Below are 27,861 nucleotides of genomic sequence, written 5' to 3'. Positions count from 1 at the left end.
ACAAACAGTGATCAGGTTCTTCAATATAATCTTACCTGATAACGTTATAAGATACTTGATTCAAATGTAAAGACACAGAATGACTCACTAGACATAAAAACAGCTCACATCATCTTGGAAAGTGCTTTCTATCAGCAAACATCACTTCGTATAATGAAAGTTGAATTATTAACACAGCAATCTGGGGTAGCATAATTCCATGATGCCATAATAATTTTACATAAGATCAGGCTATATTACGTGATTAAATAGGTTATATAAAGTAAGATTTTTGTAGACTGGAGTCCTCTAATAATCACAGAAACGTTTGCCACTTTTTCCAGTATCTTCAAGAAAGAGCTGACAGTAGAGTCACCTTAAGTTCTTGAAATTTTACATTTGAAATAAAACACAGACTGGTACAATCTGTTCATTACTTAAGGGCTGTGACATTTTGTGGCTAGGTTAAGAGTTCACTTGGTTGAAAAAAACAGTGTTCAGCACTACTAACTTACATGATTTTACCATGAATCATCCTTTCTAAAAGGATCCATACGCTAGAATAATGGTGTTGCAAAAGAAACTCAATTTATAGCTATAAGATGACAACAAAAAATGTAGAGTTATGAAATCCTGATATATGTAGACATTCTACATAATAAATGTAATGAATTAAAAATTAAGTTCAATTTTTCAAAGCCTGTGCTCAAGATCAAGAATTCTTTTTCTAAGTATATAATTATATACTTCCTACATCACTTCTTGATAGCTTTCATGTTTTCATTTAAGTTTCAGTATTCAGAGACATCAGGAAACAAAAGTAAAGCTAAAGCACCAAAGAAGTTCTATAATACAGTCATTCCCTTTGCCAGAGGTTTTTCCACATTCTAAGTAACTGACAACTATGCCTACAACGAGCCTGATTTATACTTCAGGCCTTGCAGGTTGTTTCTCCCCCCCTTCACTTTTTTAAAGCTTTTCTATTAGCTTTGTTTAGAAGTCTAGTTAAACTTGCAAGAGATTTCTTGTTTTCATTTCCCGCATCCCTGGCCTTTTGACTTTTACTTTCAGCAAAACTGTTAAGTTCATTTTGCCTTTTTGCTAAAATGCTACAACCAACAAAATACATTTTATTTTAATAAATAAAACACTTTTTAATCAGCTTTTCAGAAAGTGCTACTGTATTTTCATTAAGTCTTGCAGTAAATACACCTGTAGAATCAGTTCAAGTATAAAAGCAGTTATAGAGAGGCAGTGCACTAACGAAAACATGTAGTGAGGGGACCATCTAGTGGTGACTTAACCACATTCCACGCACTTTTAGAACAAAAGCACTCATCCTCTGCAAGTAGGTGGACAAGTTTTCTCAGTTTTGGTCTGTCTTTATTTTATAGCTTCAATAATGTATTTTATTTTGATTTCAGCTATGATCAGACTATGTGAATGGATTTGTTGATGTTCAACATGTTCCTATTATAAAAATAACTATGCCAGTTCCATATATATGGAAGCTGCTCACAGCATCAAGTTTTTAATTTGAAAATGCTCCCATGAATGAAGTTGCTAGGAGCTAGCCTACTAAGTAGGTTTCTGTTTACCTCACAGATCTCTCTTCAGCAAGGAAATCTCTAATACCATCTTCCTTAATAAATACAAGAGACCAAAATAATTAGTCAAGAAATAACAGTTTACTTTGTATGTTTTACATCTCCATCACATCTCACCTAAATAGACTAGCAGGTTAACAGACCAAATCATAACATAACAAGGGCATGAGTACATTGATGAAAACTAGCAAGGACAGGAGAGCAAGGCTTACGTTGGAGAAAGCTGACTGAAAACATGCAACACACAACTAGTGACTGGACTATAAGTTTTTATTGAACATTTCAAACAACTGCAGAGACACCCTTCCCCAGCTACCACATTAATAGAAGCTATGAGAAATCCTCCTCCTTAATGAAGATGCAGAGGGTAGAGTAGGCACAGTGAAAGGTTTATGTAAGTGCACATTTAAATACAGATGAAGAAAAGCTGGTGAACCTTCATAACCTAATTGAACCATAAAATAGTAGCAGAGCACTTGTTTCTAAAAGCTCTATTCTGTTTAGTTTCTGAAAACCTCTGATAGGCCTCCAGGTCAGCCAACATTCAGGAGAGATTTCAGGCACTTTCTCCAGAAGATAAGCTGCTTCGTAAATTAGAAAAACGGATTCCACTCCAATACAATCCGGAAAAAAAAATATTAATATAATGAAAATTGCAAGTTTGATCTGAACAAATCTCTGTCTCTTGAGCTTTTGTAAGGGTCTTACAGGATTTTCAGCAATTCAGAAAGTCAAAAAACTGCTGGATTGAAACTGAGTTCCTCTCAATACCTTGATGCCTGGTTATGTAACTGTTGCCTCATTTTTACAGCAGTCACATACTCTCAGATTTGTGTACCAGCTTGTTTTATGGCATCTTTACAGTGCAGGATGGAGTAGGTGGGACTGAGAAGGTTCTTGAGGACTACAGAGTATGCTCAAGCTCTTTCCCCTCCAGGTTCTTTATAAAAAGTGGGGAAGAGAAGCCAGGAATAGGTAAACAGTGAAGGTGGGTGAGGTTTATTTTCTCAAAGGAAATTGAAACTTCCTCCAAAGTTTCAAGAGGAATTTCCAAAGGAATAAGCAGCCGAAAACAAACCACCCACCACAAAGGTCAAAATGGATGCGCTAACTCTGGAACAGTAAATGGGAATCGTGTGCTGGCTTTACATCCAGATTTTCAAAACTGACTATGCAACCTTACAGCATCAAGAGACTAACAAAGCACTTTGCATCCCAGTTAAGGCCACAGCTACAGTGGCCTGCTAGACAGCACAGACTGTAACTGCATGTGGGTAGAAATCATATTACAAGTGACTACAGAAGAAATCCGAACGCCAAGATGTATTTAATTGCAGTAAGGGCAAGCAGTGAAGTGGTCATTTTCTTCAGTTTCCATTAAACTGACAGGCAACTGTTTGGAAGCAGTTCAATAAGAAAGTAAGAACAAAAGAAATAGAGTAGTAACTAGAACCCAAAGAACTCCTAGTCCCAAGAAAGGGCTGAAAACCCTCAAAAATGTCATTGGACACCAGTATAAACAAGTGTACAAAAATTCAATTCTATTTTTCTTTTACTGGTATCAACTGGTATGCCTGTGGAGAATGAGTTCCTTTACTACTAAATGTATAGTATTAGGAGCTCCATGAAAAGAAACAAAAAATCCAGCATTGTCTTCAACAAGAGAAATCTAACACTGAGCAACTTCATAGATCAAGTGCCCTGTCGACTCCTGCAGCATTCTTCTTTGCTTCCTCAGATGAAAGATTATGTTCCTGGGGGATTTACATTCCCTCTCCTCCCCTGACACTCCCACAGCATGCTTTCCTTGTACTCCTGTTCAACTGCCATTCTCCTGTGTCTGCTCCAGTAGCTCTGTAAACACGAACTCTGAAGTGCCTCTTTCACCTTCTCATTGTTTCAAGGATGCTTGAATACAGCAATAAGAAAAAAGACACATATTAGTCACAGCAGTAACAGAGAAGGCTATAAATATAAAAACCCTCCCTGCGTTTTGTTAGTCCACTTCTAGAGTATGGTGTAGAGGTCAGACTGCTAGCAAAGCAAGCTTACTGCTGCACACTTATAGCACTTCCACCATTATGAATTAACCTCCACTGAAGGTGAGAGAGACTTAGCAGATGCCTGGCCAGGATTCTAGAAGTCTGGAAGTCACATAGTCAAATAAAATATTTATTCATAGACTGCAGGTGGCTCTCAATTGCAGCACAGAAGATCTGTCAAAGAAACACACACACAGATAGCACAACAAGGCCAGACCAGGACAGGTATCTGTTTACTAAAGTTAACAGCCCTTGGTAGACCTTCTTTCCAGATCACTCTGACTAGCCTTGCAAGATGGAAAATATCCACAACGTTGTCATTCATAACCCTCAAGGAGAGAATGAGATGCTTAAAGATGGTACTTAAAAAAAAAATCATGGCAAAAGTCTAGGGACGAGACTAAAAGTATAGCCTTGACAAGAAATCTAGTTAGACACTCCAGAAGAGACACAAAGATGGATATTCAATTCAGAAAAGCCATAAAAAAGACACACACTCAATTCAGATGATTTTCTAGTGTCCACTTCACCTATTTCTCTGATGCTTCAATGCCTGCCTTAGTGAATGGTCAAGCTGCTGATAGCAGGCTACTACAATTTTCCCATATTTAGGTCTTAAATAAAAAGCTTCTTTATCTTATGATAGGAATGGGGATTATTTATAAATCTCTTCTGTCATTGTTTATTAACATTCTTGAAATCTCAAAACAAGACTTGAGGCCACTCTTTTCCCACAGCAATCAACACACTATTGCAAACTGGAACATGAGGAAGAAAGGAAAAAGGAGAGCAGTTTGACATGCAGGGACAGAAGCACTACTAGGAATCAGGAGAAACAGAACTTACCAGAGTTCCCTTTGCTGTTCCTTCTGCTTTGTCTGTCAGGACTGGCTCATAATTTGACCGTCCTAGGTGTTGAGAAGTGTTTGTCTAGCCAAACAGGTTCTGAAGTAATTACTACCTTTTTCTCTAGCTTGCAAAGATGTTCTCTTCATTTTGTGACTTGCATCCCACACAGGTTTTGATAAGGTATCTATAGATACATCCAGCATCAAGACTGAGCTGGTGGTTAGACCTCTACCCAGAATCAATACGGTAAACATGCATGTCACAGAAATCCAGAGTTTATTCTGCACAACTGAATGGTGGTAAAAAGGTATTTTGTCTTATCCCTCCACCACTCCAGACGCACTAACAACTCTTAGTTTATGATCCCTTGATATATCCATTACTGCAATCCCATTGTAGCATGACAGGAATCACACTATTACCTCTTCTCGGTTTTAGGAAGCTCTGTATCTTCTTTTTAAAGTTAGCACAAATAAACCCATGAACTATACACTCACCCCCTCAAGCTATTCATAGCATTTCTCATTTTCTCATCCACATGACTTAAGAGTCAATAATTTCTCCAAGGTGCTTGTGCAAAATTAGTAGGTGAAAGCCTCTTCAATCAGCATGAATTGTGGTTAGCCTAATTCAAGCCCAGAGACAAGCCTGAGTTTAGGGTTAATCTTCTAGTAATAATCTTACAGTGCATTACCACAGCCCCAGAACTGTGGGGTCATATGCATATATTTATCATATACTCAGAAGACTTTTTGCCTCAGTAAAGTAGCATTATTTTGTGAAAAGCTTAGGCACATTACTTGATCAGATAACTACTATCCCCCATTATTGCTAGGGAAGCTTGTCTTCTGAAGAGAAATTGCTGTCATGTAGAGCAAACCTAGATGATTCCAGATCAGAATATAAAATAGTATTCATAATGGTGTCACAAGTTCAACAAAGACTGAAATCTATTAAACATATTCAAAACTACAAATACACCATAAATATTACTTTCCACTGTTATGTTTTTCCAATCATAGTTTGTTTTATTTATTTTTTCAGTCTGTATTATGCATCTCTAAAGAGACTCAGTAGTTTAGGTTCAGAGAATGGAAGTGTTGACTTATTCCTTCATCTGGGATAAGGAAGCTACAGAAAAGCAAAACTGAATTAAAGCACGGAAGAAAATAATTACTTTGGATATTAAAGTATTTTATTTTTTAAAAATCAGTATTATCCTTATAAGTTCATATCTTGTTCAAGATATAAGAAAACTATTTTGTGTTTAATATTCTTTGCCTCATTTTAACTTCCCCTAACCCCCTACATCAGATAAAAGATACTATCGTTTAGAAAGATGGTCTCCCCTCTAGATAACAATAGCCTGTAGCCTTTCAAGATTTAAGTTAACCCTCAACTATTCACAGGTAAACAAATAATTATAAAGAATATGCAGCAAGGAGCTTACCTTTTACACCACCAAATGGTCCATAAGTCATATTGCAAGCAGTTCTCTGAAGATTATGTTCATACATCAGTTTAATCTGATACTGGTTCCCATGTTCCACATTCCCCTGAGTTCCTACCAAAAAAAAAAGTATATATTTCACATCCTTTATCCATGCAATTTAGAAAAAGGAGTATCAGTTTAAAGAGCAACCTGAAAAGCTGTAACTTACTCCTAATGACTTCAATCTGAGGGCTGAAATTGCTGTTTTCTTAAAAGAAAAAGAATTCTCAAAGGCCAGAACCACAGCTAAGGTCCCAATATACTAACTATTGTATAAAGATTTAGCAAGATGAAGTTTTATTGTTCAATAGTTTTCTTCATGTTAGGCACACCTTTAAGATCAGAAAAAGTCTACTCAAGATGGGAGAATTCTTAAAATTCTCCTTTTTATTCAGTGGATATACTATATCTAACAAAACAGGATGAATTGTAAATGTCTTTGCCTCAAATTGAGCTGTAGCCAGTTATAAGTTGTTGGTTTTTTTTTTTTTTTTTTGAAAAGCCATGGTTAGGGTACATTTATCACTTGCCTTTACTCAGTCTGAAACTCAATGCAGTGATTAAGAGTGCAAAGAGACACACACACACACAGTAACAGCAATAATTTTATCATACATGTCACATTCTCAAAAGCATCTGCATAAACTAGTTTCCTGACCCCTTCACAGAACTAGCAGAAATTCAAGAAGCCTTTCTAAAGAAACTGAAGTCAAGGCTCACCTTTTAATAATCAAGAATCTTTTCTGCCTGCCCACAAAGAAAAATACTCAGAGTTCTTCATTGTCTGGAGTAACACTTTAGGAATCATATCAGCAAACAAAAAAAATAAAACAAAAAAAAACTTTGAGAACAGTTACATCAGCATAGAAAAAAAGATTTCTTGAGCAAATGAGATCTAAGCTAAGCCTATCACAACTTTAGATATGCAAAGATTACTTCAACACTCATCTTAAACAACATGCCATGAAAGATTGGTAACTCATGCTAACCTTTTAGGCAACTGCTCCAACTAAAATCCACTACAGCTCTTAAGCTGTTACCATGAAGGTAGGCCCACGTTCAAGAGAAGATTGGAACAGACATAGAGGAAAGCCCTGGCTGGATGAGTAGCTACCTAAAGAGCAATATCAGAGGAAAAACAATCAAGAAGGTAGTCAGTCTGCGCATACTAACGGTAATACAAGATCCAGGCCATACTTTAGTTAGCCTTGAAGGATGCTTTCATTCATACAGGAGAAACAGCATAGATTTGCTTTATTATGAATAACAAACACATGGTGATGTGTATAAAACAGGTAAAATTCCACTTTATGACACGGAAATTTGCTGTGGAAGCATAAAGAAATAGTGATCTTTGGTTTTTGAAGGAGCTGGTTCAAGAGTTTGAAAAGTTCTGATAAAGTTACTATCACAGTATGATGAATGCTCACCAATTAGTACGAAGTATCTATTAAAGGACTGTAAAACTTTATTACTTTGGTGTTTAAACCACATAGACAGCATATTATAATTAGAAAGAGTTCTATACTGACCTATTTGTTGTATGCTGTTAATGAAAGTATTAAATTGTTTTAATAAAAGTTATACTGGTAGGCAACAACTCTAAAACTTAAGTACCATTACAGAGAAGCACAAGTATGGAAGTGGCATTATATCTCAAAGTATTACCCCTCAACAAAGACCAACTTTACAGGTGTCTCCGTGTAAGATAACTAGAAGGCAGATAGGTTATGAAGACATGCTGTCCTTTCAGATTCTATCTGCCCACTGAGCTATGAACAGGAAGTAAGCTGCTCCTAGAAGTAAACTATGCTTTCACAGTGAAAGCAACTCCAGCTGTCACTGCACAGAGGTGAACAATATGTAGTTGTCTACTGAATTCTTAAGACAAGGATACAGTCAGTAGAACTCTTATATCTGTGCTTTGCACATGTACTAGAAAGAATTGAACGCACAGAATATTTTGTGACTTGTCTCTTTATATACTGCATGAACATAGCACTTAGATTTCCAGACAGAGGCAATAGGAAAAAAGAGGATTTAAAGAAAAGCCCGTAGTAATTTCACCTTTTTACCAATGTTAACCTCTTATCTTTACCTGGGCTGCATTACCAATCTTCTGGCTTTCTAGGAAGTTCAGATTTTTGAGTTCAGAATTATAATTTTTTCATACTTAAAAAGATATGTAAACCGTCATTAAACAACCACTTGACCATTAGCATGCTGAATAGTAACAGTTATTTCTAAAACTGTAACAAGCACTAGTTATTCACAAGCAGAAATTTTACCATATGTCTATGTACATTCAGACAAATCCTTCATAACATGCAGACACTGCACCAGCTAAGACTCATAACTAATCTTTGTAAGCAATGCCATGACTTCTGTAAGAAGTCATTGTTATCAGATCAACTCCATCTTCCTGTGGGAGAGCAAGTAGAACAACACAAGAAAAAAAGCAGGACTCCAGCACTGCCAATTGCAGACACACATCACAGTATCTCAAGCACCAAGCAGATCACCAGGTCATTAGCCACCAGGAGATATTTAGATATAATTACTAACATTTCTTCTTCTTACATGAGTGAGTGCTAGAACATGACGACTGCAGCTCTTCAGGGATGATGAACAAACACTCTGTATATTCCAAGCTTAGCATTTAACCTGATCCAACTTTAGAATGAACCTAAAACCACAAGATAGTTTGCATCTGTAAACTAACCTGAAACAGCATATACACAGAGTTTTCGGCAGTGCAACACAGCCAGATGAAGTCCTTCAGTACCACTGTAAAAGAGGGAGCAGAAAAAAACAATTGTTTTAAGATAAATTTCAAGTAAAATGCATGAGATAAAAATTCAAAATCACTGTCAAAATGTCAACATTACTTTCAGGTGTTGGCCAGGTTTAAGAGTATTAAATGTGAACATAAAACAACCAAGAACTAATCTTCCTAAATTTGAAGCTACTTTCAAAATTAAAATGAATCCTTACAGAACATTTTTTCAGATTTAAGTATGAAAAGCAGGTCAACTATTTTCCCAGTTTAGCTTGAAAATCATTCCAAACAAGATGCTGTTTCCTCTCAACTTCTCAACTCTTCAAAAAACTAAATGGATGGGAAGATCATTATTTCAGACAAGTACTATTCAGCAGCCACATAAATTGTTTTTAAAATTCAGTTTTGTACTACTTGCAAAACTAAATCAATTAAACTATTCACTTTCCTCTTGCCCCAAAATTAAGTAGTACTTTCTGTTGGGAAGGTTCTTGTGCTAAAATGAAAGAAAAAGTTTTAGATCTCTTCACAAGAGAAAGCATTATCATTTCTGCACAAGGCCAGTCCATGAGTACTTAAAGAACAAATTCCAACAGACATAGGCCTTTTGGCAGATGGCCTTTGGTCTTGAAAAAAATTCAAGAAACTCTTCCCATGGTAAGTACAGGCTTGACTCGTAGTTTAAAATGATATTTTCTCCCATGTAGATTCTTTTATATCTAATTAAATACACAGCCTTTTCTTTAGGGCCATAGTATTTCTCCTCTATCTGGACACTTATTTCCATCAAATTCCTTAGCGTTAAAGATCTTCAATCTTCTATCAAACATCCCAAAACTGGCCAATGTTACATCTTAAAACACCAGAAATTACTGAAATTTTCTGTTAACGCCTAAAAAAAATGTATTTTTTTTCCTGTTCCATGCACTTCAAAAAAAAAAAAATACAAGTACCTGGAAGATTTTCCTTCAGTTAGACATTAAGCAAAAAATCTCTCATATGAAGATGGTTCAACAAGCAGACCAAATGCATACTATGGTATTCACAGATGCAATCAATAGGCATCAATATGGAAACTGAAGCCACTCCCCACCACCCAAAACAAAGAAAGTAAAACATATCTAAGCCTTAAATAATGATCAGCAACACATGCTGTTGTTTACTTACGAAACAAATTTTCCCACTTCCACCTGCAGTATTGGTTCTTGTAACTGCACTTCCAAGAGCAAGTCTTCAGCTTGCACGTCATCCCCAGGTTTCACAGGATGTGGATGAAAGATTCGGAGATAACCCATGTAACTGCCCACAATAATTTTATCTATAAAAAAAATAAGCAAACGAGATTACAAAATACAATAATGCATGTAGAATTAGATTTAGTGCAGAAGTGCTCCAAAGAATAACCTAGAATGAAAGAACATTTCCATGATTCAATTAATATTGATTATGTTCTATCTCCTAGACAGAGCAATTAGTAATTAGGTTAACAGTAATGAGTTTTTTTTCTCACCAATGTAAGCCTGACAGCAAAGGGTTCAAAATAGCAGTCATAATGGTGGTAGCACTGACCTTTGTTACCACTCTATAATTCTAAATTGACATTCACGCTTGTTAGGAAAAACATCACTTTGTTTTTTGATAGTAATTCAAACTTGTAGCTTCAACAACTAGGATTTGTGTTTATATGTATTGCACCAGCGGAACTGCTAAAATTTAAGATTGGATTTGTGTATATGTCAGCAGTTCCAAACTAAATCCAGATAATTACTACATCAGGTCAACAGATCAAAACAAGAAAGCAAGGCCTTGAGACCACCTGCTCTTGATACAGTTTGCTTACCTCAAAGTGAAGTACAATAGCTAGGTTTATTCTGGGATCAGTATTTCAAACAAGCATGCATTTGCTAACAACCAAAAGACTAACAACAAAAAAATATTAATTAAAAAAAAAAAAAAGAACTGCCTCCCATGATAACTGCTAACAACCTAATGGTGTAGCTGGGACTTATTTCCTTCAGATATAGGGCAACTTTATCAATGAAGATCAAATCCAAATCCAGTAGAATTTGTCTGTAAGTCAGGGCAATTGACTAACGCTCCCAAACCAAGTTGACCAGTCTCTAAAGGTTTGGCATAGTTCCACAGGACCCCAAGTCGATAGTTCAGAACAGTTGCCTGCGCCCTCTCTTCTCCAACCACAAGTCCCTTATTCAGAGAATATTGTCTACTTCCTCCACTTATCTTTTCCTCAGCTCTGTAACAAGTATTCCAACAGCAGTAAATTAAGAATGGTATAACTTGTATGATTAAACCTATTTTAGAATTTCTTAAAAATACTTACACTTATTTAAGTAAGGATATTTTACCCTGTTGTTTGGCTAGTGCAACTAGCTGCATTCACTTTTGGATCTGAACTCCAGACAAAAAGGAGCCTAGTTTTAAAAGATACAATGTTTATTACAAAGGAATTTGTTACAAGTGTTTATTTACTAATTTACTAGAAGTTTAGTAAATAAACATTTTATTGTTACTAATAAAAAGACTGCTACTCCCACAATGCTATTTAAGCCCTGCAGTTACATTTTTTACAGTTACATATCAGTTACACTTTTTTCCATTACGAAAAGATTCTACCTGTAACACCCTCAGTTCAATTCCATTTGAAAAAGTTAATGTAAAACAGTAACATAACTCAACTTTGTTAAAATCCTCCTGAAAAGAAGTCTAGCAATGGTGAAATCAAACTCAAGAACCTCTACTAAGCACAAAGATGTGAGATAGAAAGTCCCAAGTATTTAAATATATACACAAGAACTCTCCCTGACAGCAAAGATCATGACTGGTGTAAATATTCCCTCATAAAGAGGCATCATTTCAGTTCCACACTTCACTTTCATATTATTAATGACTATGTAAAAAGGCAGGGTTTATGCAGAGTCACTTATTTCAACGTCCTCATATTTTCCACACACAAATGACTGTTTTCTGGTTCTAAATAACTTCTTAGCTCGTTAATCCTCACCCTCCTTTTTAAACTCTTTCACCCATAAGCTCCTTTAATGACTGATGTAGTTGTATCCATGACAAATTTAAAAAGCTTTGTTTTAAAGATATCTACCACTGAGAAAATAAAACATGAGAGAAACTACTACTGAACACAAGAAACAATTTAGATGTTTAGAAACCCAGAAACATACCAGACAAATGGCACTGTATGCATCTTATTAATTCTACAAGGACACATTAAAAATAGCAGACAAACTAACTAGTCTGGCTAACAAGTTTTCAGTACACGTTGATTTGGTAAAAGTAAACCTGCAGCTACATAGATTAGGAGTCATCAGCCAACTAATTCTGATTTTACCTTGGCCACTGTTATCAACATCAGCAACACACAGACAGCCTTGATCAAATTCTTCCTTTTCTCCAAGTGTTGTGGACCACCAGTCTCGAGCTTTAAACAAGGACATTCTTCTTCACTGCAAAGGAAACAAACTGTTGTTAAAATCCATACTAACATATGCATCAGTTCAAACAAACATCCTTTTTCTTTGGTAACAACTAAGTATATTTCATCTGTTAGTTTCACATAGCTCTACTGGAAGCTGAATACATGTCAATTTCAGACATTTCTGGTCATGTACTTTAAAAAAAGTTCTTGTCATGAATTCACAGACTAATTGTGATGGACTAGCATTACAAAATAAAAAAGCAAAAGGGTTGCAATTTTTTAAAGCTGTTAGAAGCCTTTTGTAAGAAGCACTAAACCAGTCATTTAAAAGTTTTTAAAGTCACAGAGCCGAGGTTCTCTTGCTTACCAAGGAAAAACAGCAAAAGTATGATTTTGATGTTGGTCCTCCATAAAAGAGTTTATTTTAGAAAAGTGAACAAAGATATAAACAGCATCAAAACCTCTACTGATTAATCGCCTTGAAGATGCCCTAGTGACGTAACCAAAGAACTTGGCCAGACAGGGCACAAATCAGCTTTTCTGCTCCTTACCTGCTGCTATTTTAAGAACCAGCAAACACAACTAATCCTTTTGTGTGCAGCTCGCTAATAACATTACCCTAGTTCAAAACTCACAGCTCCTTGCCCGTGTTTTGTGCCAGCTACACCTCCAGGAACACAGAATCACAGAACGGCTCGGGCTGGAAGGGACCTTAAAGATCACACAGTTCCAACCCCCTGCCATAGGCAGGGACACCTCCCACCAGACGAGGTTGCCCAAGGCCCCATCCAGCCTGGCCTTGAACACCTCCAGGGATGGGACATCCACAGCTCCTCTGGGCAGCCTATGCCAGTACCTCACCACCCTCTGAGTGAAGAATTTTCTCCTAATGTCTAATCTAAATCTGCCCTCTTTTGGTTTAAGACCATTCCCCCTTGTCCTACCATTATCTTCCCGAGTAAAGAGCCCTACTCCATCCTTTTTACAAGCCCCCTTTAAGCACTGAAAGCCCGCAACTTTACCACACGCTCCGCAAAGCGCAGCCAGCGCGGGCGCTTGCGGCTCCAACCCCAATTTCTTTAATGGGCAGGCAAGGAGAGATGACAAATACAGCGTAACTCCCCTGTTTCCCTTCAGAAACCCACAGCCCGCAAGCCCCCGCCTTCTCCCTCTAGAGGTAACCCTTACCTGGGGGCCGGCACCGCGGCCCCCGCCCGAGGCCGGGAGATGGAGGCCCACGCCGTTACGATCCCTTCCCCGCCGCCATTTTAGGCGCCGTTGCCAGGGCGCCTTGGCAACCGCCGCCCCGGGCGGCGCTGGGAAATGTAGTTCGGTTCCGGCGGAAGCAGGGTTGGGCGCAGTGGAGAGAGACGGTTGGGTCTTCCCACTTCTGCCCAGGGAGGGGGGTAAGCGGGGAAACGGGACATCCACTCGCATTCCAGGGGACCACCCAGCTCCTGGTGGGTACTTTCCGTTTCCAAACACTCTCTCAGAAACCTCCTCTCTTTCTCCAGCGGCTGCGTTTCCCCCTTTTTTCCCCTCTCCCCCCCTTTCCCTGCGGCTTGGTACGGCCGGGCCTGAGGCGGTGCTGCCGTTGCCGGGCGGCGGGGTCGGGCGCTTGGCGACGGCCGCCATGGACCGCGCTGCCGTGGCTAAGATGGGGGCGGTGGCCAGCGCCAGCCTCTGCGCCCTGGTGGGCGGCGTGGTGCTGGCCCAGTACATCTTCACCATGAAGAAGAAGACGGGCAGGAAGACGAAGATCATCGAGATGGTGCGTGGTAAGGGGCCCCGCGCATGGCCGCGGGGGGAAGGAAGGAAGGACGGGGGGTGGCTCGCCGCTGCCCTTGGTGGAGTTGGTGCTGGGAGCGTTAATCGGGCGTCTGCGGGGTTGGGAGCCTTAATCGGACGTGTGCCTGGGACTGGGTCGTGAAAGGTCTCAGTGGGGGCACGGTGATCGCGCTGAAGTCCTTCCAAATTTGAGTTTGTCACCTGGGCAGCGCTGTGCTAAAGAACTGAACAGAAACCATCCCGTCCCTTGGTATCAGTCAGTGCCTGTTGGTGATCTCCCCTACAAAGCCTTACAAAAAGCCCAGATTCTTTATTTATTAACTTATTTATACCTGAAAACACAGACTTTCCTAAAAACAACTACGTCTGTGTATGCAGACTCAGATAGACTTTCCCAAGAACAACTAAGCATGTGTATGCAGACTCAGAAATGTCTCACTTGCCTATCAAACGCAGCATTTAGCAGTATCAGTCACACAGGGCAATTTTTGTGGCTCCAGAGCGTTATTCCGGTGAGCATTCTTAACCTAGCACAGTCCTCTTACTTGCTGCTGGAAGAAGTACTTACATGGTATTTGTCATCATCAGTTGCATGGTTTGTTCAGTGTTTTCCTTTTTGCTTTCCAGGAGCTCTCTTACAACATGTGGGAGAGCAGGAACTTTGGATTGCCAGTTTGGATAGCTTTTAGACCTATTTCTTTAAAAAAAAAAAAAGATTCTGGATTCTACAGTAGGATTTTTTAAAACTCATTTGAAAACATACAGTAGAATAACACTGATTAACTATAGAATCATAGTCATCGAATGGCCTCAGTTGAAAAGTTTGCAACTACTTTGCAACTTTAAATTACTCTTTTTTTATTTATAATACTGATAATGCTAGAATCTACTTTTATTGTGGACACTAATATAACAAAATTTAAAAGCCTGATCATATATCAAAAGGCAGATAAAATAGTTTTCACCAACTCCTGTTCTCAATATCACAGTTGAGCTGTAGGTCAAAAAATGCCTAATAATTGCTAAGGTTGGGTCTACATTAACTTTCTCTGCAGTGTTTAAATGATGTTTTGGCTGGGAAGACTTCAACTCTTTACCTTTGTTGTAAAGATTTTGCCTTTGCTAGGAAAAAAGTATTGCGTCAATAATAAATTGATTTCTGGTAAATGAATCTCTTTGGTAAGCATTTCAGATAGCTTTTTCAGAGCTATATTCTTGGACACCGACCTGTGATCCTAAATAGATACTTCTGAAAATTCTTCTTTTAGGATCACAGCTTTTTTCAACTTAAAATTACAAGGGAAAAGTAAAGCTTGTTCAGAGCATGTCAGCGTTCTCACACGGGAATATTTTACCAATTAGATTCAACATGTTAATACTATGTGCTCACTTGCAGAGCTGTCATTTCATCTGATGTTTGAGTTGGCATCTTCATCAGCTGACATCTTTAGTTCATCCGCTGCAAGTCTTCTTCCTTCCCAAGGAGTGAACACATGTAATCAGGCTGTGAAATTTCTCTTACTTTAAAATAAGGAAATAGCTATGTAAACATCATACCATGGATTTTAGTGTGTCAAATAAAGGTGAAAATGCATATAAGTGATATGATCTGTTTCTTTTACTTGAATATTTTGCATTCTGGAGAACTTCCTGAAACAGTTTTATCCTGATATAGTTTTAATAGATTTGAGTCAACATTTGTCGTTTACAAGACACTGTATCTATAGTACTTTATCAGGGGATAGACCTTCCTTTGAGCTTTGGGGAAAAGGTGCCTGGATGCACCTGAGGGCCTCATCACTCTCTGGGCATGATGCTGTCCAGTGCACTGTGATCTGTAGCTATTTTGATGATCTGAGCTGGGAGTTTATATATAAACTGTAGAGTTTATATATATCTATATATAGAGAGAGAGAGACATAGGTGTTTTTTCTACTGATATGGCAGAATGCATTCGTACATAGAGATTTTAAGTCTGTAACTTGGTGTAAGTTAGGATGGTGGGGAGGAACAGTACTGCTTTGTTGAAATATATATATATATTTCTAACATGTGAGTTACTATGTCAGACTGGTCTTCTACATTAGATTATCCAATCTAAAATTTAGTGAATGTTGTTACCTTTTTGGTAGATTTCTTCCATTCAGATTTTCTTTAAGGAAGACTACACTTTGGTTTTAAATCCCCATTAGACTCAGAGGTGCCTTGATTTATAGCTGTTACCAAAATCAGTGGGGATCAGGCCAGTTTGCACCTTAGTTATATGACTTTCATTCTCACCAATGTATTAGTCTTTAATTATAATTAACTACAGCAATATTTTTTTCTTAGTTAAAATCAGTTGAATATAAGATCAAAATCCAAGTAAACAGCTGAGTTATAGCAGTGTGTAAATGCTAAAAAGACAGTGACCTTTACAAATCAAATAGAATATAGATTTGACAAGCTATTGTTAGGGGTTATGATGGCAAGAATTTTTAATGGGAAAAAAAGTAGAAGGGATTCTCAAGCATAGATCAAAATATAAGGGTAGTCATGTTTCCTTTCTGAATAATAACAGTAATGAAATTCTTAGATATCTATCTCCCATTTCAGTAGGTTAATTCTTTAGCAAAGGAATTAGCCTGGTACACAAATTTAAGCTTGATAAACACAGCATAAAATTACGGCATTTTATTTGGAAGCAAAGGTTTAAGTTTGGAATTCGAGTATTAATGCAATGTCTCTATTGACTGCCTAAAGTTTGCAAGTATATATTTTATCTTAAGCACTGATAAATGTAAACAGAGTTACTTTAGCTCCATTTTCGAAGTAAGAGAGGCATTAATAGTAAATATATAGCCAGTTGTGAAGTTAAGAAAACAACTATTTCTGAAAGACTGGGGAGGTATTACTTTGCACAGCCAAAATGCCATCTCTGTGAAACTGTAAAAGTATTCCTGTGGTCAGGTGTATGTAAATCTTAGCTGCAAGGTTGCTAACTTTAATTTAAAGAGAAGGTTAATAATTAATTGGACTCTTAAAGCAACTTTAATAATGTTTGATAGCTACTGTAAAAAGAGGTTAAACTTTGCAGTATTACAGTAACACTCAAATCTTTGGGGTTTTTCAGGTCCCAGGCAGGTTTGCAATGAGTTTGTGTATCCTGATATAGCAAATAAATTGAACTTACAGTATACTTTGGTTTCTTACATAGTCTTTGCGAAGTCTGTATAAACTTGACAGAAAACAGGTTCACAAGCTAGAGTGAAAAAGTCTTACAAAAAAGTTCCTCTTTAAGGAGTAGCCCATGCTAACTAGAATATGGAGTAAACTTAAGAAATACTGCTTAATGAAGTAGCAGGGTTTTTTGTTGTTTGACTACTTCATAAAAGGTAGGTTAGAACTGTGGTCTTTTTTCAGCAACTGCTCTTTTTTATTTTTTTTTTTTTCCTTCCTCTTAAAGTTTTGGAGGGTTTGTTGGTGCTTTGGTTTGTTTGGTTTGGTTTGGTTTGATTTCTTGCTGGTTTGGTTTGGTTTGGTTTGTTTCAGGAAACTAGGCAAACTTTTAGTTACATTTACTATTTCTCCATTCTGTTCCTGAAGTTAGAAGGTCTAGTTACCTGTAAAGCAGAATTTGTATTGAATTTCAACAATGATAAATTAAAAATCAAATTAAAAAACAGTTTTTTGTTTTTAAGAAAACATTTTAACCAGCCATTGTTAAATGTTTCTAGCCAGTTTCCTTTCTAGTAAATTGCGAGAGAGAAGCGGTGCATGGCTCTTTTGCATTATTAGAATTTACCTGGAGAGATATAAGCAAACAAATAAGAAGTAAGGTAGCTGTTATTTATCTCCTTTCCGAAGAAATAAAGGAATGTATTCTGTGAGCATGACTGTTATAGGGCTTGTGCGGGGAGATTTTCTTATTACTATTTTCTTTCACTTGTCAGTCTCTGGCAAGACTGGCTTCTTGTTTCACAGGGGATCAGAGCATTTGTACCACAGATGAGGGATAGTAACCTTTACAATTGGCAGAGATAAGGTACCACTCTGCTTTACTCTTTGCTGCTAATAACTAGTTGTTATAGTCAGTGACTGAAGTCACACAGCTGTGAGTCACCCATGCCCTCCAAATGGAGAATAAAATCAAGGAGTGTGTAATATGTAACATATATGTGACACTATCCTTCAAGTATCTAAATAGTTAGTATGTGAAATTATTTCAGGTAAATATGTACTTCTTCCTCTAAAAAATGAAGAGTTTGAGCCTCCGCAAATTGGAATCGAAAAGGAGAATGGAAGGAACATGGATTCTCTCTAGGTATCATATCGGACCTTGTCACTTTCTGTGTATTGCAGTGACAATATTTAAAATGTCATGGCCTTGAAAGCTATCCAGTAAAATGATCCATGTGGCAATAATGCTGTTCCAGAAGAATGTGCTGTGATACCAACCTAAGTAATGGAAAGTAAAAGAACTTCTGAGAAATAATGCTGCCCCTACCTAGTCACATTTGGCTAGGAGTCCTTAAATCACTAGGGACTAGAGTAATAGAATAATTTTAGAGTGTTGTTAAACTTTTAAAACTATATTAAAATTGATATGACATATAATTATTTCTGTAGAACTTTTGTTGTTTAGACTGTGTTCCCGATAGAAAAATCACATTGACAGAATGATAAACACCAGCATTTCTAAAGAAGCTTGCATTGCCAGTAGGTTTTTTGTACAGATAATCATAACGTAAAGTAACTTAGAATGTCATTTGTAAAGCAACGTTATACAGGCCAGGAAAAACACTTTAAACATAGTTCATGTTGATAAAGCTTAAGATACTAGTAATAGCTTTTTGTTCTTGCTATAAATTAATTTGGTTGGAAATCTTAACAATTTGAATCAGAGGAGAAATTGACTCAAAATGTCAATGTTTTCTTCTAAAATAGGTTACAAATCAAAAAAATCTACTCTGCAGATTTTGTACTTAATAGTAATATTTGACTTTATTTAGTACAATAAACTGATGCTACAACTTAACCATCTATTTCAGAAGTAGGTCTTAATTTTCTGAAATAGCCACTGCCTTTTTTTTTTTTTTTTCTCCAATCTGTAGGTATTGAAACATATTTTTACAAGGAATGTTTACAGCAATATCAATGAAATCTTCACTACTGACATAGTTTTTCATTTTTATCCTAGTCATAACAGTTATTAAAATATGATGATGAACTACACCTGAAAATTGACCTGCAAGTAGTGAGTTTAAATAAATGTCAAAATACGATAATATATTGCAGGTATAAACTTGTTTGCTACTTTGTTTTGCTGTCTTGGAGAAACACTTTATACAACAGACAAAATAATCTTTCATTATTTTGCTCTGTAAAAATGTAAAAAAATATTTTTACCATTTCCTAAGTTCCCGGTATGTGTTAAGTTATGTTGTCAAGTGATTTTTCTCCTATTTGCAGTAACTGTCGATTATTGGTTGGGCTCCAACAGTATCTGTTCTACTAAACCCCTTTTACAGATTAAGGCCAATAACAAATACTACAAGTTTTAAGCATGTTACTCTAAACTGTCAAATAATATGAGCAGGTTTTTAAATGTCTGAATAGACGTATCAGTGCAAATTTGTTCAGGTTATGAATTAAAGTTTAATAGCAGTCCAACAATCAATTTCAAGTTAACAAAAGCTTCCAACTTTTATATTTAATAAAAGCACTGAATTGATCAATAAAAGTGTTGAAGAGAGACAAGGTATGGATCCATGCATTTATGGGCAGGAGAATATTAGCTGGAAATTCAATAGCAATTTTTAATATACCAGTAGATGTAAACAAGTCACAATTTGTATAGGTCTGGAAAATGTCTCCAAATACCTTAACTTTTGAAGTGTCTTGCTTCAATAAACTAGAAGGGCTGTCTCTTTATTATTATCATCATCACTTGAATGAGTTGCATAATACAAAATATGCATTTTTTTTTTCTGTGTAGTCTAGTTTACTTCATGTTAATAGCCTTCAACCTCTCAACCCCCTTTCTTCCCTCCATGCATGCATACATAAGTGTATTTTGTGTAAGTGATAGCCTGCGAAGAGTAAGTCTTGGAGAGAGTTTAAGGAAAAATATCCTGCGAGAAGCAGCCTGTCAAGATTTTATTGCTGTAATGTGGTGCATTTTTCAGATGGTGCTTAATTTTCAAGCCGGAAATTTTAGCAAATTTAGCTGCAGTAGACAGCGCAGAACAGCAGGTGGCACTGGTGTTAATTGCCTGTCAGTTTTCATGGGGCTCTCTGAAGATGGATATATGCAGTTTTGTAAGTACCATGTCATTTAAGAAATTCTGTCCAGCAGTGACTGGCGTTCCTTGGCTGCTACCTGACTCCAGGTCAGCCACATCCAACTGAACCGCTCCTGCATGCGGGGAGCCTGGAGCAGCAGCTGTGTCCCTGCTGCCTCTCAGATGCTCAGCACTGAAACTTGGCTGATTCCATCATGTGCTAATTGCAGCCAAGTGGCAGAAATAGCTCTCAACTGCTTTCCCAGGCCTTCTTTTGTAACCAGCATGCAGAGAGATATAGGGCCAGATAAGAACTGGCAAAAGAGTTTGGTAAGTGTGCTGTAGTTGAGGGTGTGGAGAACAAAAGTTAGGACATCGAGTCTACCTTTTCCTCTGTCTGCCCTCCAGTCACATCAGTGCAGCAGTTTTCTGTAGTGAGATCCTGGGATAGAGGTCTTCAGAGAGTAGTTACATTAACAAGTTGCTGGACATCAATCAGTTGGTTTCTCTCACCAAAAAGCAATCACTGCTTTAAAACATCAGTGAACTTGCAGTGGCTGTTATAGGCAGTTTTTTAGTCCCATGTCAATCATGAAGCAGTTTGACTGGCACTGCTATTAACTTGGTATCTACAGCTTCTGCAGCTGTTGTGGTGGTCACCTCTATCATTGGTGGGGTTTCTGGCTGTTTAAAAGTATATATATCACTTATTAAAAGTCCACCGGAATTTCCTAATTTGACTACCCCATTCATTTATCGAGACTGTTTTACTTGAATATTAAAAAGAATGAGGCATTTTTCTGTACAAGTGGTTGTATGCTTAAGGTTGCAGCACACAGGTCAAACAAGGTACCACCTATGTTTAAATACTAAAGTAACTGTATTCTTTCTGTTCAGTACTGCCACAAAAAAAAGACAGAATTGCACCAAGTAAATTCAGATAATAAATACAAAAAGGTTGTTAGTAACATTTATGTAAACTGTGTAAAATTATGCACAGTGGTAGAAGGAAATGTGGCTTCTGCTTTTATCTATGGTAACTTAAAGAAAAAAAAGTTAATGTACTTAATTTGTAATTATTCTGATTTTCATTATTGTTTTTTTTTTAAAAGGTAGCAGGGCAAGGGCCAGACTTGGACACTGAGACGTCATGAGGTGTCTGAATACACAATTTCAGACTTCTTGAGATGGTTTTGCCACCAAGAAGGATTCCTGGTCTAACTTACTTGTTCTAACTTGCTTCTTCCTCACTTGTTAGCTATAGCTTCCTTCATGCTCTCTTATATCAAGAACTGTTTGCCTGCTTTGTAAATTGGATCACTGAAATAATCCAAATTTATTGGAGCTTTTGTTTCTACGTAAGATTTTATGTTGTTTGACTTTATTGCTCAGACAGAATGAATACCACTGAAATGTACTACTTATCCTGCTGCTTCAAAGCTCTCCCTCTTTGGTGGAAACTTATTAGTTATTGGACTAGTTATCAGTCTGATATCAGATATATTAGTTATCAGAAAAGTATAGTTTTTACACTTGGCAGTTATCAACTTAAGAGTTATTTTCCTGGATTGCATTTGCCTGTGCAACATAAATCCATTAATGGAAAGCCTTATTCTGGTCTGCATTTCTTACCATGGAAACAATGTATTTGCAATTGAAGGGTAGGGTTTAGTACAAAGTAGTAATAGTATTGGTACATTAGCAGTAGTAGTATGGTACAAAGTATAGAAGTGGTACAGTAGTGGTAGTGTTAGTACAAAGTGTTTTGAACATGTCCTGTAGCACTTCCAAAGTGCAAATGCATAGAGGTAAAAGAAATAAGGAACATCTGGTTGTACCTTTGAATGGATCCAATAGGCAGAAACACCCGTGGAACGCCAAGACACAGAGTCAAAACCATCCAGTAAACTTCAAGTCATTATGCTGTCTGTTACCAGATGAGTGGTAACATAATGAGTGTTCAGTAGCTGAATTTCATCTTTAGAATTAACAGATTATTTTTTAAGAAGTTTAAAGAAGGGTCTGTACTGTAAGAGACTGTAGCTGTTAAAAATGAATTAATTGGTCTTGCTATGTAACTTTAACTGCAGTATTGTATTAACACTTACATTCTTTCATCAGAATCTTAGTGTCTGGCAATGCATTCTGGATTAAACTTTGTCCTGCTGACTTTGCTTTCAAACTGGGTCCTGCAACTCCACTATTCAAGGGTCAGAGTTTATTTGATCTAGATACAGCATTCTTAGACTTAGTGAATCTAAGCAGTGGTTTGTAGGTTGCGTTTTTCTTCTTCTTCTTCTTACAAGCAGATAAGAGAAGGGGAGAATCAGCAGCAACTACTTCGTTCCAGGCCTTGGGCTTAATGCAAATTCCATTCTAGATAATGTTACATGGGAAGCTTCTAAGGAGACAAGCGCTTGTTTTTAAGCTCTTTCAATGTACATGCACATGGACAAATAAAAATATTTCATTAAAAAAATATGCATGCAAACAGTTTGAAAAATGAAAGTACAAGTCATCAAAATTATGTAATTGTGCAAGGTGAGCTTTTGCACATCTGATAGCTAATTAAGAATTTATAAATATACTACAATATCTACATACTGTTGGTGCTGAGAATTGGATAGTGTTTGACTAGGTATTTTGTAAAAGGATTAGTTGTACCAACAACCTCATCTTCCAGAAAGCATTAGATGCTGTCTAGCAGGAGAGGGAATTGGATCTTTCATGCAGCCAGACTTCAGCATCCATTCTGTTACCATAGCAGTGTTAAAGAACATATAAGTACCACTCAAATTCAGAAATTTGAGTTTTGTCAGAAGTGAATTTTCTGTATCTGTGCTCTCTGATGGAGAATCAATAGGGAGAAGGAAGGATGGAAAAACAAACAATATCTTACTTCTCATGAAAAGTCTCACCTGATACAGATACGTAGCTGTGGTCTAAAGCAAAGGCCCAGAGAAAGCTTAAGAAGGGGCAAATCGTCAAGATTTTTTTCCAGAATGATTGTCCAGCCTCTGGCTGCTTATGTTTGAGAGAGTGTCTGTAATTTAAGATGAGCTTTTTTCATGACTTCATCCAGTGCCTTTTTAGGGCTGTGTAAACTTAGAGTATCACTAGAAAACAATTCCACATCTTACTGCTTTATGTAATTGTGTGACCTATAAAGATATAGTGAACAGTCTTTCCTTATTAACCTTTTCTGTGCCATCCTGTCATTTCTTTTCCAGGCTGAAGAATTTTAGCATATTGTTGTATGGAAGCTCTTCATATCATCACTCATCCTTACTGCCCTTCTCAGCACTCTTTCCAGTTCTGCTGTATTTCCTGTAAGAGGGAGACTGGAACTGCTTTTGGTATTTCAGTTGCAAGTGCATTATAGGCTTGTAAGGAAGCTATCCAAAAAGCACTGGTAAGAGCAGGCACCAGTGAAATGTAAATATGATGGCCAAGAAAAAAAGGCTCTGTTTTCTTCTTCCCTAAATTGAGTATCAGAACACTGATTTTCTCTTTCAGTTGTACTGCTTTAGAAGCTATTTGTAAAATCTAAGCATTATATGACTTCTTAATATTGACCTGAGCATGCTTACATTTAGAATGATATTTTTGTAGTTCCAGGTCTCTGTTTTTGGACCGGGTAAGGGAAGAACTGTTAGAAAATAACATCAGATGAAATTCTGGCTTGGGTAGGATGCCATTTGTAGAACAATATTTCCAAGATACGTAGTTTCTGAATGAAGATCACTTTGTGATTAGTAAATAATGCATTACTTATTTTTTCTACAAGAAAAATACCTATTTCAAAGGCTAATTCTCTAAAAAGTAAGTAAAAGCAAAGCATGGAGATGAAATAATTCCCCTAATAGAGACAAAAGGTTCCTTCCTTGAGCTGTATTCATGGAATTCCAGAATCTTCAGACCTGGTTCTGTATGGTTTGAACCCCATAGATTGTCTCAGAGTGAGACTACATTTTTGCCTGGAGTGCATTAGGAGACAGGATGAGATCACATGGAATACTGAAAATTCAGGGCTTGCTTAGTATTAGTTCTTAGATTTCTATAGAGGATTCAAATACTGCATAAAGCGTCAACTTTTATTGCCACAGTTGCTGCAGTTCCTTCTGAGTTTTAGAAATTGTAACAACACCTCCGTGTTCAAGATGTGCATCTTTATTGATGTGCACATCCATCAGAACCTCTTACTGCTATGTTCTATTATCAAGGCTTCAAGATACCAGGTCAGCAATGTGTTTGGTGTGTTGATACCTACTTGAAAGATTTGAAGTGTCTCTTGATTTATCACCAGCAGAAATCTCTGCTTTAAGTGTTTTTGTAAACAGAAAAGGAAGGTGCCTTAGGGATACTGATGCTGCAGTATCTTTTATTCTCTCATCTCAACAATCAATTCTATATAGAAATGCAAGTCATGGTGTCCTATAGGTTTTAAATAGATGCCAAGCCTCTATTCATTGTAGACATCCAGAACTGCAGAAATTAGTAAAACAAACAAACACCTTATTCTAACCTCATCATCTCACTGCATAATTTTAACGTAAGTTTATCATTGTTCATGTCCACTCCTTAAAAGCTGTACTAAGTCCTAACAAAACTCATGCTTCAATATGAATAAATGCAGTTTTATTTGCTGAATTAAAATGTCTTTATATAGCCTTATTTTTTAATGAATGACAGTGATTTTATTGAGGTAACACTTTTTGTGGCATGCAACATCATAATGAGTAAATCACATTAAACATAATGAGAATAAAGAGTTCAGAAGTTTAGCTGTCCCTTACACCTTAGATTGCATGTGTGACTGGAGTAGAACAGCACTAATAACTTTCTGTAGTTCAATACAGTCATAAATAGTTGGTCTATAAAAGATCATGTTTTCTCTTGTGTCATAAATAAAGGTTGATATTTGAGGTCTATAAAAATCTCTATTGAATAAAGTTACTAAATATGTAATGTGATATACAGTGTTTACCTTCTCAAATCTGTTCTGTGCATGTGTTATTTTTGCCTTTTTAAAAATATAATAATTGAAAAGCCAAAACACATTCTCACCTCAAATGGTACCGCTGAATCTTAAAACTGTTCGGGTTAAGATTTTGCTGACCCTCGCCTCCTCAGCATGTGTCTCCTATGAATTTACCACCATTTAATGAATTCAGATTTTGATATGTTCAAATATTTGTTATTCTGAAGGCAACACTCTTGCTCTCATTTTATATATTTTGTAGGAGTCCAGAATAAAATCCCTTTTAGAGCACTTTTTCCTAGCAAGTGTTATTTGTGCTCTTCCTGTTTCGACAATCTCTTACACATCTATATTTCTTGTGAGTTAACTCTACGATACATACACACACTTTCATATACATACATTGTTTTTGTATTGCATTATACCAGCTCTGAGTATGGCTAGCATTTTTTACACCAAACCTCTACGAGAAAAATAAGTTTTATCTAAGATTCCTGCATGGCATCCTTCTAAAGCTTCATTGACCCCAACTTCATTGAATTGAACATTTTGCTTGCAAGGAGGAACAGAGAGGAAAGTGCTGATCTCTTCTCTGCAGTGACCAGCAATGGGATCAAAGGGAACAGCGTGAAGCTGTGACAGGGAAGGTTCAGGTGGGAAATCAGGGAAAGGTTCTTCACTGAGAGGGTGGTCGGGCACTGGGACAGGCTCCCCAAGGGAATTGGTCACAGCATCAAGCCTGGACTGGAGTTCAAGAAGCGTTTGGACAACGCTCTCAGACGTAGGGTTTGATTTTGGGATGGTGCTGTGTGGGGCCACTTCTGCTTGGTTTTGGTACTTGAGTGCTAAGGTTCAGTTAGCTTACCCTGTCTTGTGGAGATCTTATCAGGTAGTTTAATTTGGAAAATACATACCAGGTAGACTTACTAAAAAAGCAAAAATTAGAAAACAGATTCTTAATGTTTAAAAGTGATTTTGCAATAGAACAAGGTTTTACTGAAGTTGGGCAATATGCTAAATATCCGTAGGTATATTCCAAGTTGTTCAGTTGTACTAGACTCACTAGACAAGATTAAAAGGTATAAGCTCATGAAAAGCTCAAGTTTGTACTGTAGATGGCATTCAGTCACCTCTAATTTCTATAGCAAATACTCAAATGAACAGGAATTACTCTTAAATCCAACTTTTCTTGATCTCTCAAAACTAATGTTATTTGAAGTATTGAACCCTTAAAGTTTGGCTGATTGCTTACAACCTTATCTGTGCTGCGTTCATTTCTTTCCCCAAGGAAACTGGTGAAACTCAGGGCAGAGGAAGGAAGGTAAAAACAGTTTTACTTTGCTTTAGACTAAAAACTTCCAGTACCTCACGCTCTTTGAGAACATCCTGACTCTGTACAAACCAAGTTCACCTAACACACCACCATATGAAGTAGAACGTTTTCACAGTCTTATTTGGGTGACAAATTGTCTAATGTTAAGTGTTGCTCTTTTTGTTTTTAATCTCTTTTTCTGCTTACAATATTCTGCAATTTGTATTCTTTTGGCCCTTAGCCAAAGGGAGAAGGTTAAAATAGAAGCTCTGTTGAAATAGCAATACCTCCTCTTTCATCTGTGGTTCTTAAAATATATTTAAATGACCTTCAGTACTGAGGGAGTAGAAATGGCATGCTGAAAGTTGTTTTACTCTCTTTAAAAAAGAACTGCTAACTCTAATTCATCTCTTACCATAAGTTAAACAGTGTAAATCAAATGCTGAACTGACTTAACTCAGTGATAGCAGAACATGGTCAATTGTAGCCACTTGTCCTCTCTCAGTAAGTTAAGTAAAGCACTCAACACAAAGGTTTCTTAGAGGTACAGAGACAGTCCTTACTTGTTCTATGAGAAGTGTCAGATGCTGCATTTTCATTAAAGTGAAAGTATATTGTTATTAGAGATAGTGTAGATGTTTTTCTAAGAATTAGGTGTTGGCTATATTAATGTTTACAGAAATTTTGTTTACGCCATTTTCTAGCTCTTTCACTGATACCCCATTAGTACATTTAAAATGCTGTCTGATTAGTCTGGATTACTGAAAATTAGTCCGGTTTACTGAAAATTAGTCCATAGAAGTTAGATATAATTTCTGCAACTCTTTCTTTCGGTCTAAAATCTCATGCAAGTTTAAAAACAAAAGACAAATAAAGGAACAGAATACAGCAGACCTTAACACATATGTTTGGGGGGGATCTTTTTCAATTTGAAGAGGAAGAAAGTTGTGTGTATCAGCTGAAGTATTCATTAGTTGTCTCATTGGGCCAAAATACAGCACATGACTGAAAAAATATAAGTACTTTGTGTCAGTCACAGTCTGAGGAAACCCAACAGTACATACCAGCCTACAGCTGGAATATGGACACACAACATAAATAGATCCCACTGTACCATTGAGAAAAAAGCCCTTTTTTTTTTAGTGTAGAAAAACAGCATATCTTCCTTAAAAGGAAATTTTCATAACCAAGGTATTTCTAGGATCCTGATAATGTGTTTTGTTTGACTGGTGTTTTTTTTTTTTTTTTTTTTTTGATAGCTTAAGGGATTTTGTATTTGCTACACTACTAACCTGGCCCTGCCTCAGTGCCAGCAGTT

The 27,861-nt window shown here is 37.0% G+C and overlaps 2 protein-coding genes across 9 annotated transcripts in view; one reads left to right on the top strand and one right to left on the bottom strand.

Annotated features, from left to right (window-relative positions):
- BBS9 (Bardet-Biedl syndrome 9) overlaps positions 1–13,508 on the bottom strand; it is a 322,969-nt gene extending 309,461 nt beyond the window's left edge. For all 6 annotated transcript variants that reach the window (XM_050709143.1, XM_050709144.1, XM_035552560.2 and 3 more), the window contains exons 1-5: positions 13,388–13,508; positions 12,113–12,227; positions 9,916–10,066; positions 8,692–8,756; positions 5,928–6,041 (exon numbers count right to left, since the gene is read on the bottom strand). In XM_050709143.1, coding sequence (XP_050565100.1) covers positions 5,928–6,041; positions 8,692–8,756; positions 9,916–10,066; positions 12,113–12,218 — 436 coding nt within the window. In that variant the 5' untranslated portion in view covers positions 12,219–12,227; positions 13,388–13,508. The remainder of the gene's footprint in view (positions 1–5,927; positions 6,042–8,691; positions 8,757–9,915; positions 10,067–12,112; positions 12,228–13,387) is intronic.
- A 58-nt stretch (positions 13,509–13,566) lies between these two features.
- NT5C3A (5'-nucleotidase, cytosolic IIIA) overlaps positions 13,567–27,861 on the top strand; it is a 28,033-nt gene continuing 13,738 nt past the window's right edge. Inside the window, exon 1 of one of the 3 annotated variants that reach the window (XM_035552571.2) lies at positions 13,567–13,970. In XM_035552571.2, the coding sequence (XP_035408464.1) occupies positions 13,833–13,970 (138 nt within the window). In that variant the 5' untranslated portion in view covers positions 13,567–13,832. The remainder of the gene's footprint in view (positions 13,971–27,861) is intronic. The other 2 variants (XM_035552575.2, XM_035552574.2) reach the window with 2 other exon arrangements.

The sequence above is a fragment of the Cygnus atratus genome, chromosome 2 (genome assembly GCF_013377495.2).
Source record: "Cygnus atratus isolate AKBS03 ecotype Queensland, Australia chromosome 2, CAtr_DNAZoo_HiC_assembly, whole genome shotgun sequence".
In the NCBI taxonomy this organism is placed as follows: Eukaryota; Metazoa; Chordata; class Aves; order Anseriformes; family Anatidae; genus Cygnus; species Cygnus atratus.
The sequence above is the reverse complement of the archived record's forward strand: the minus strand, read 5'-3'. Positions and strand labels throughout refer to the sequence as shown.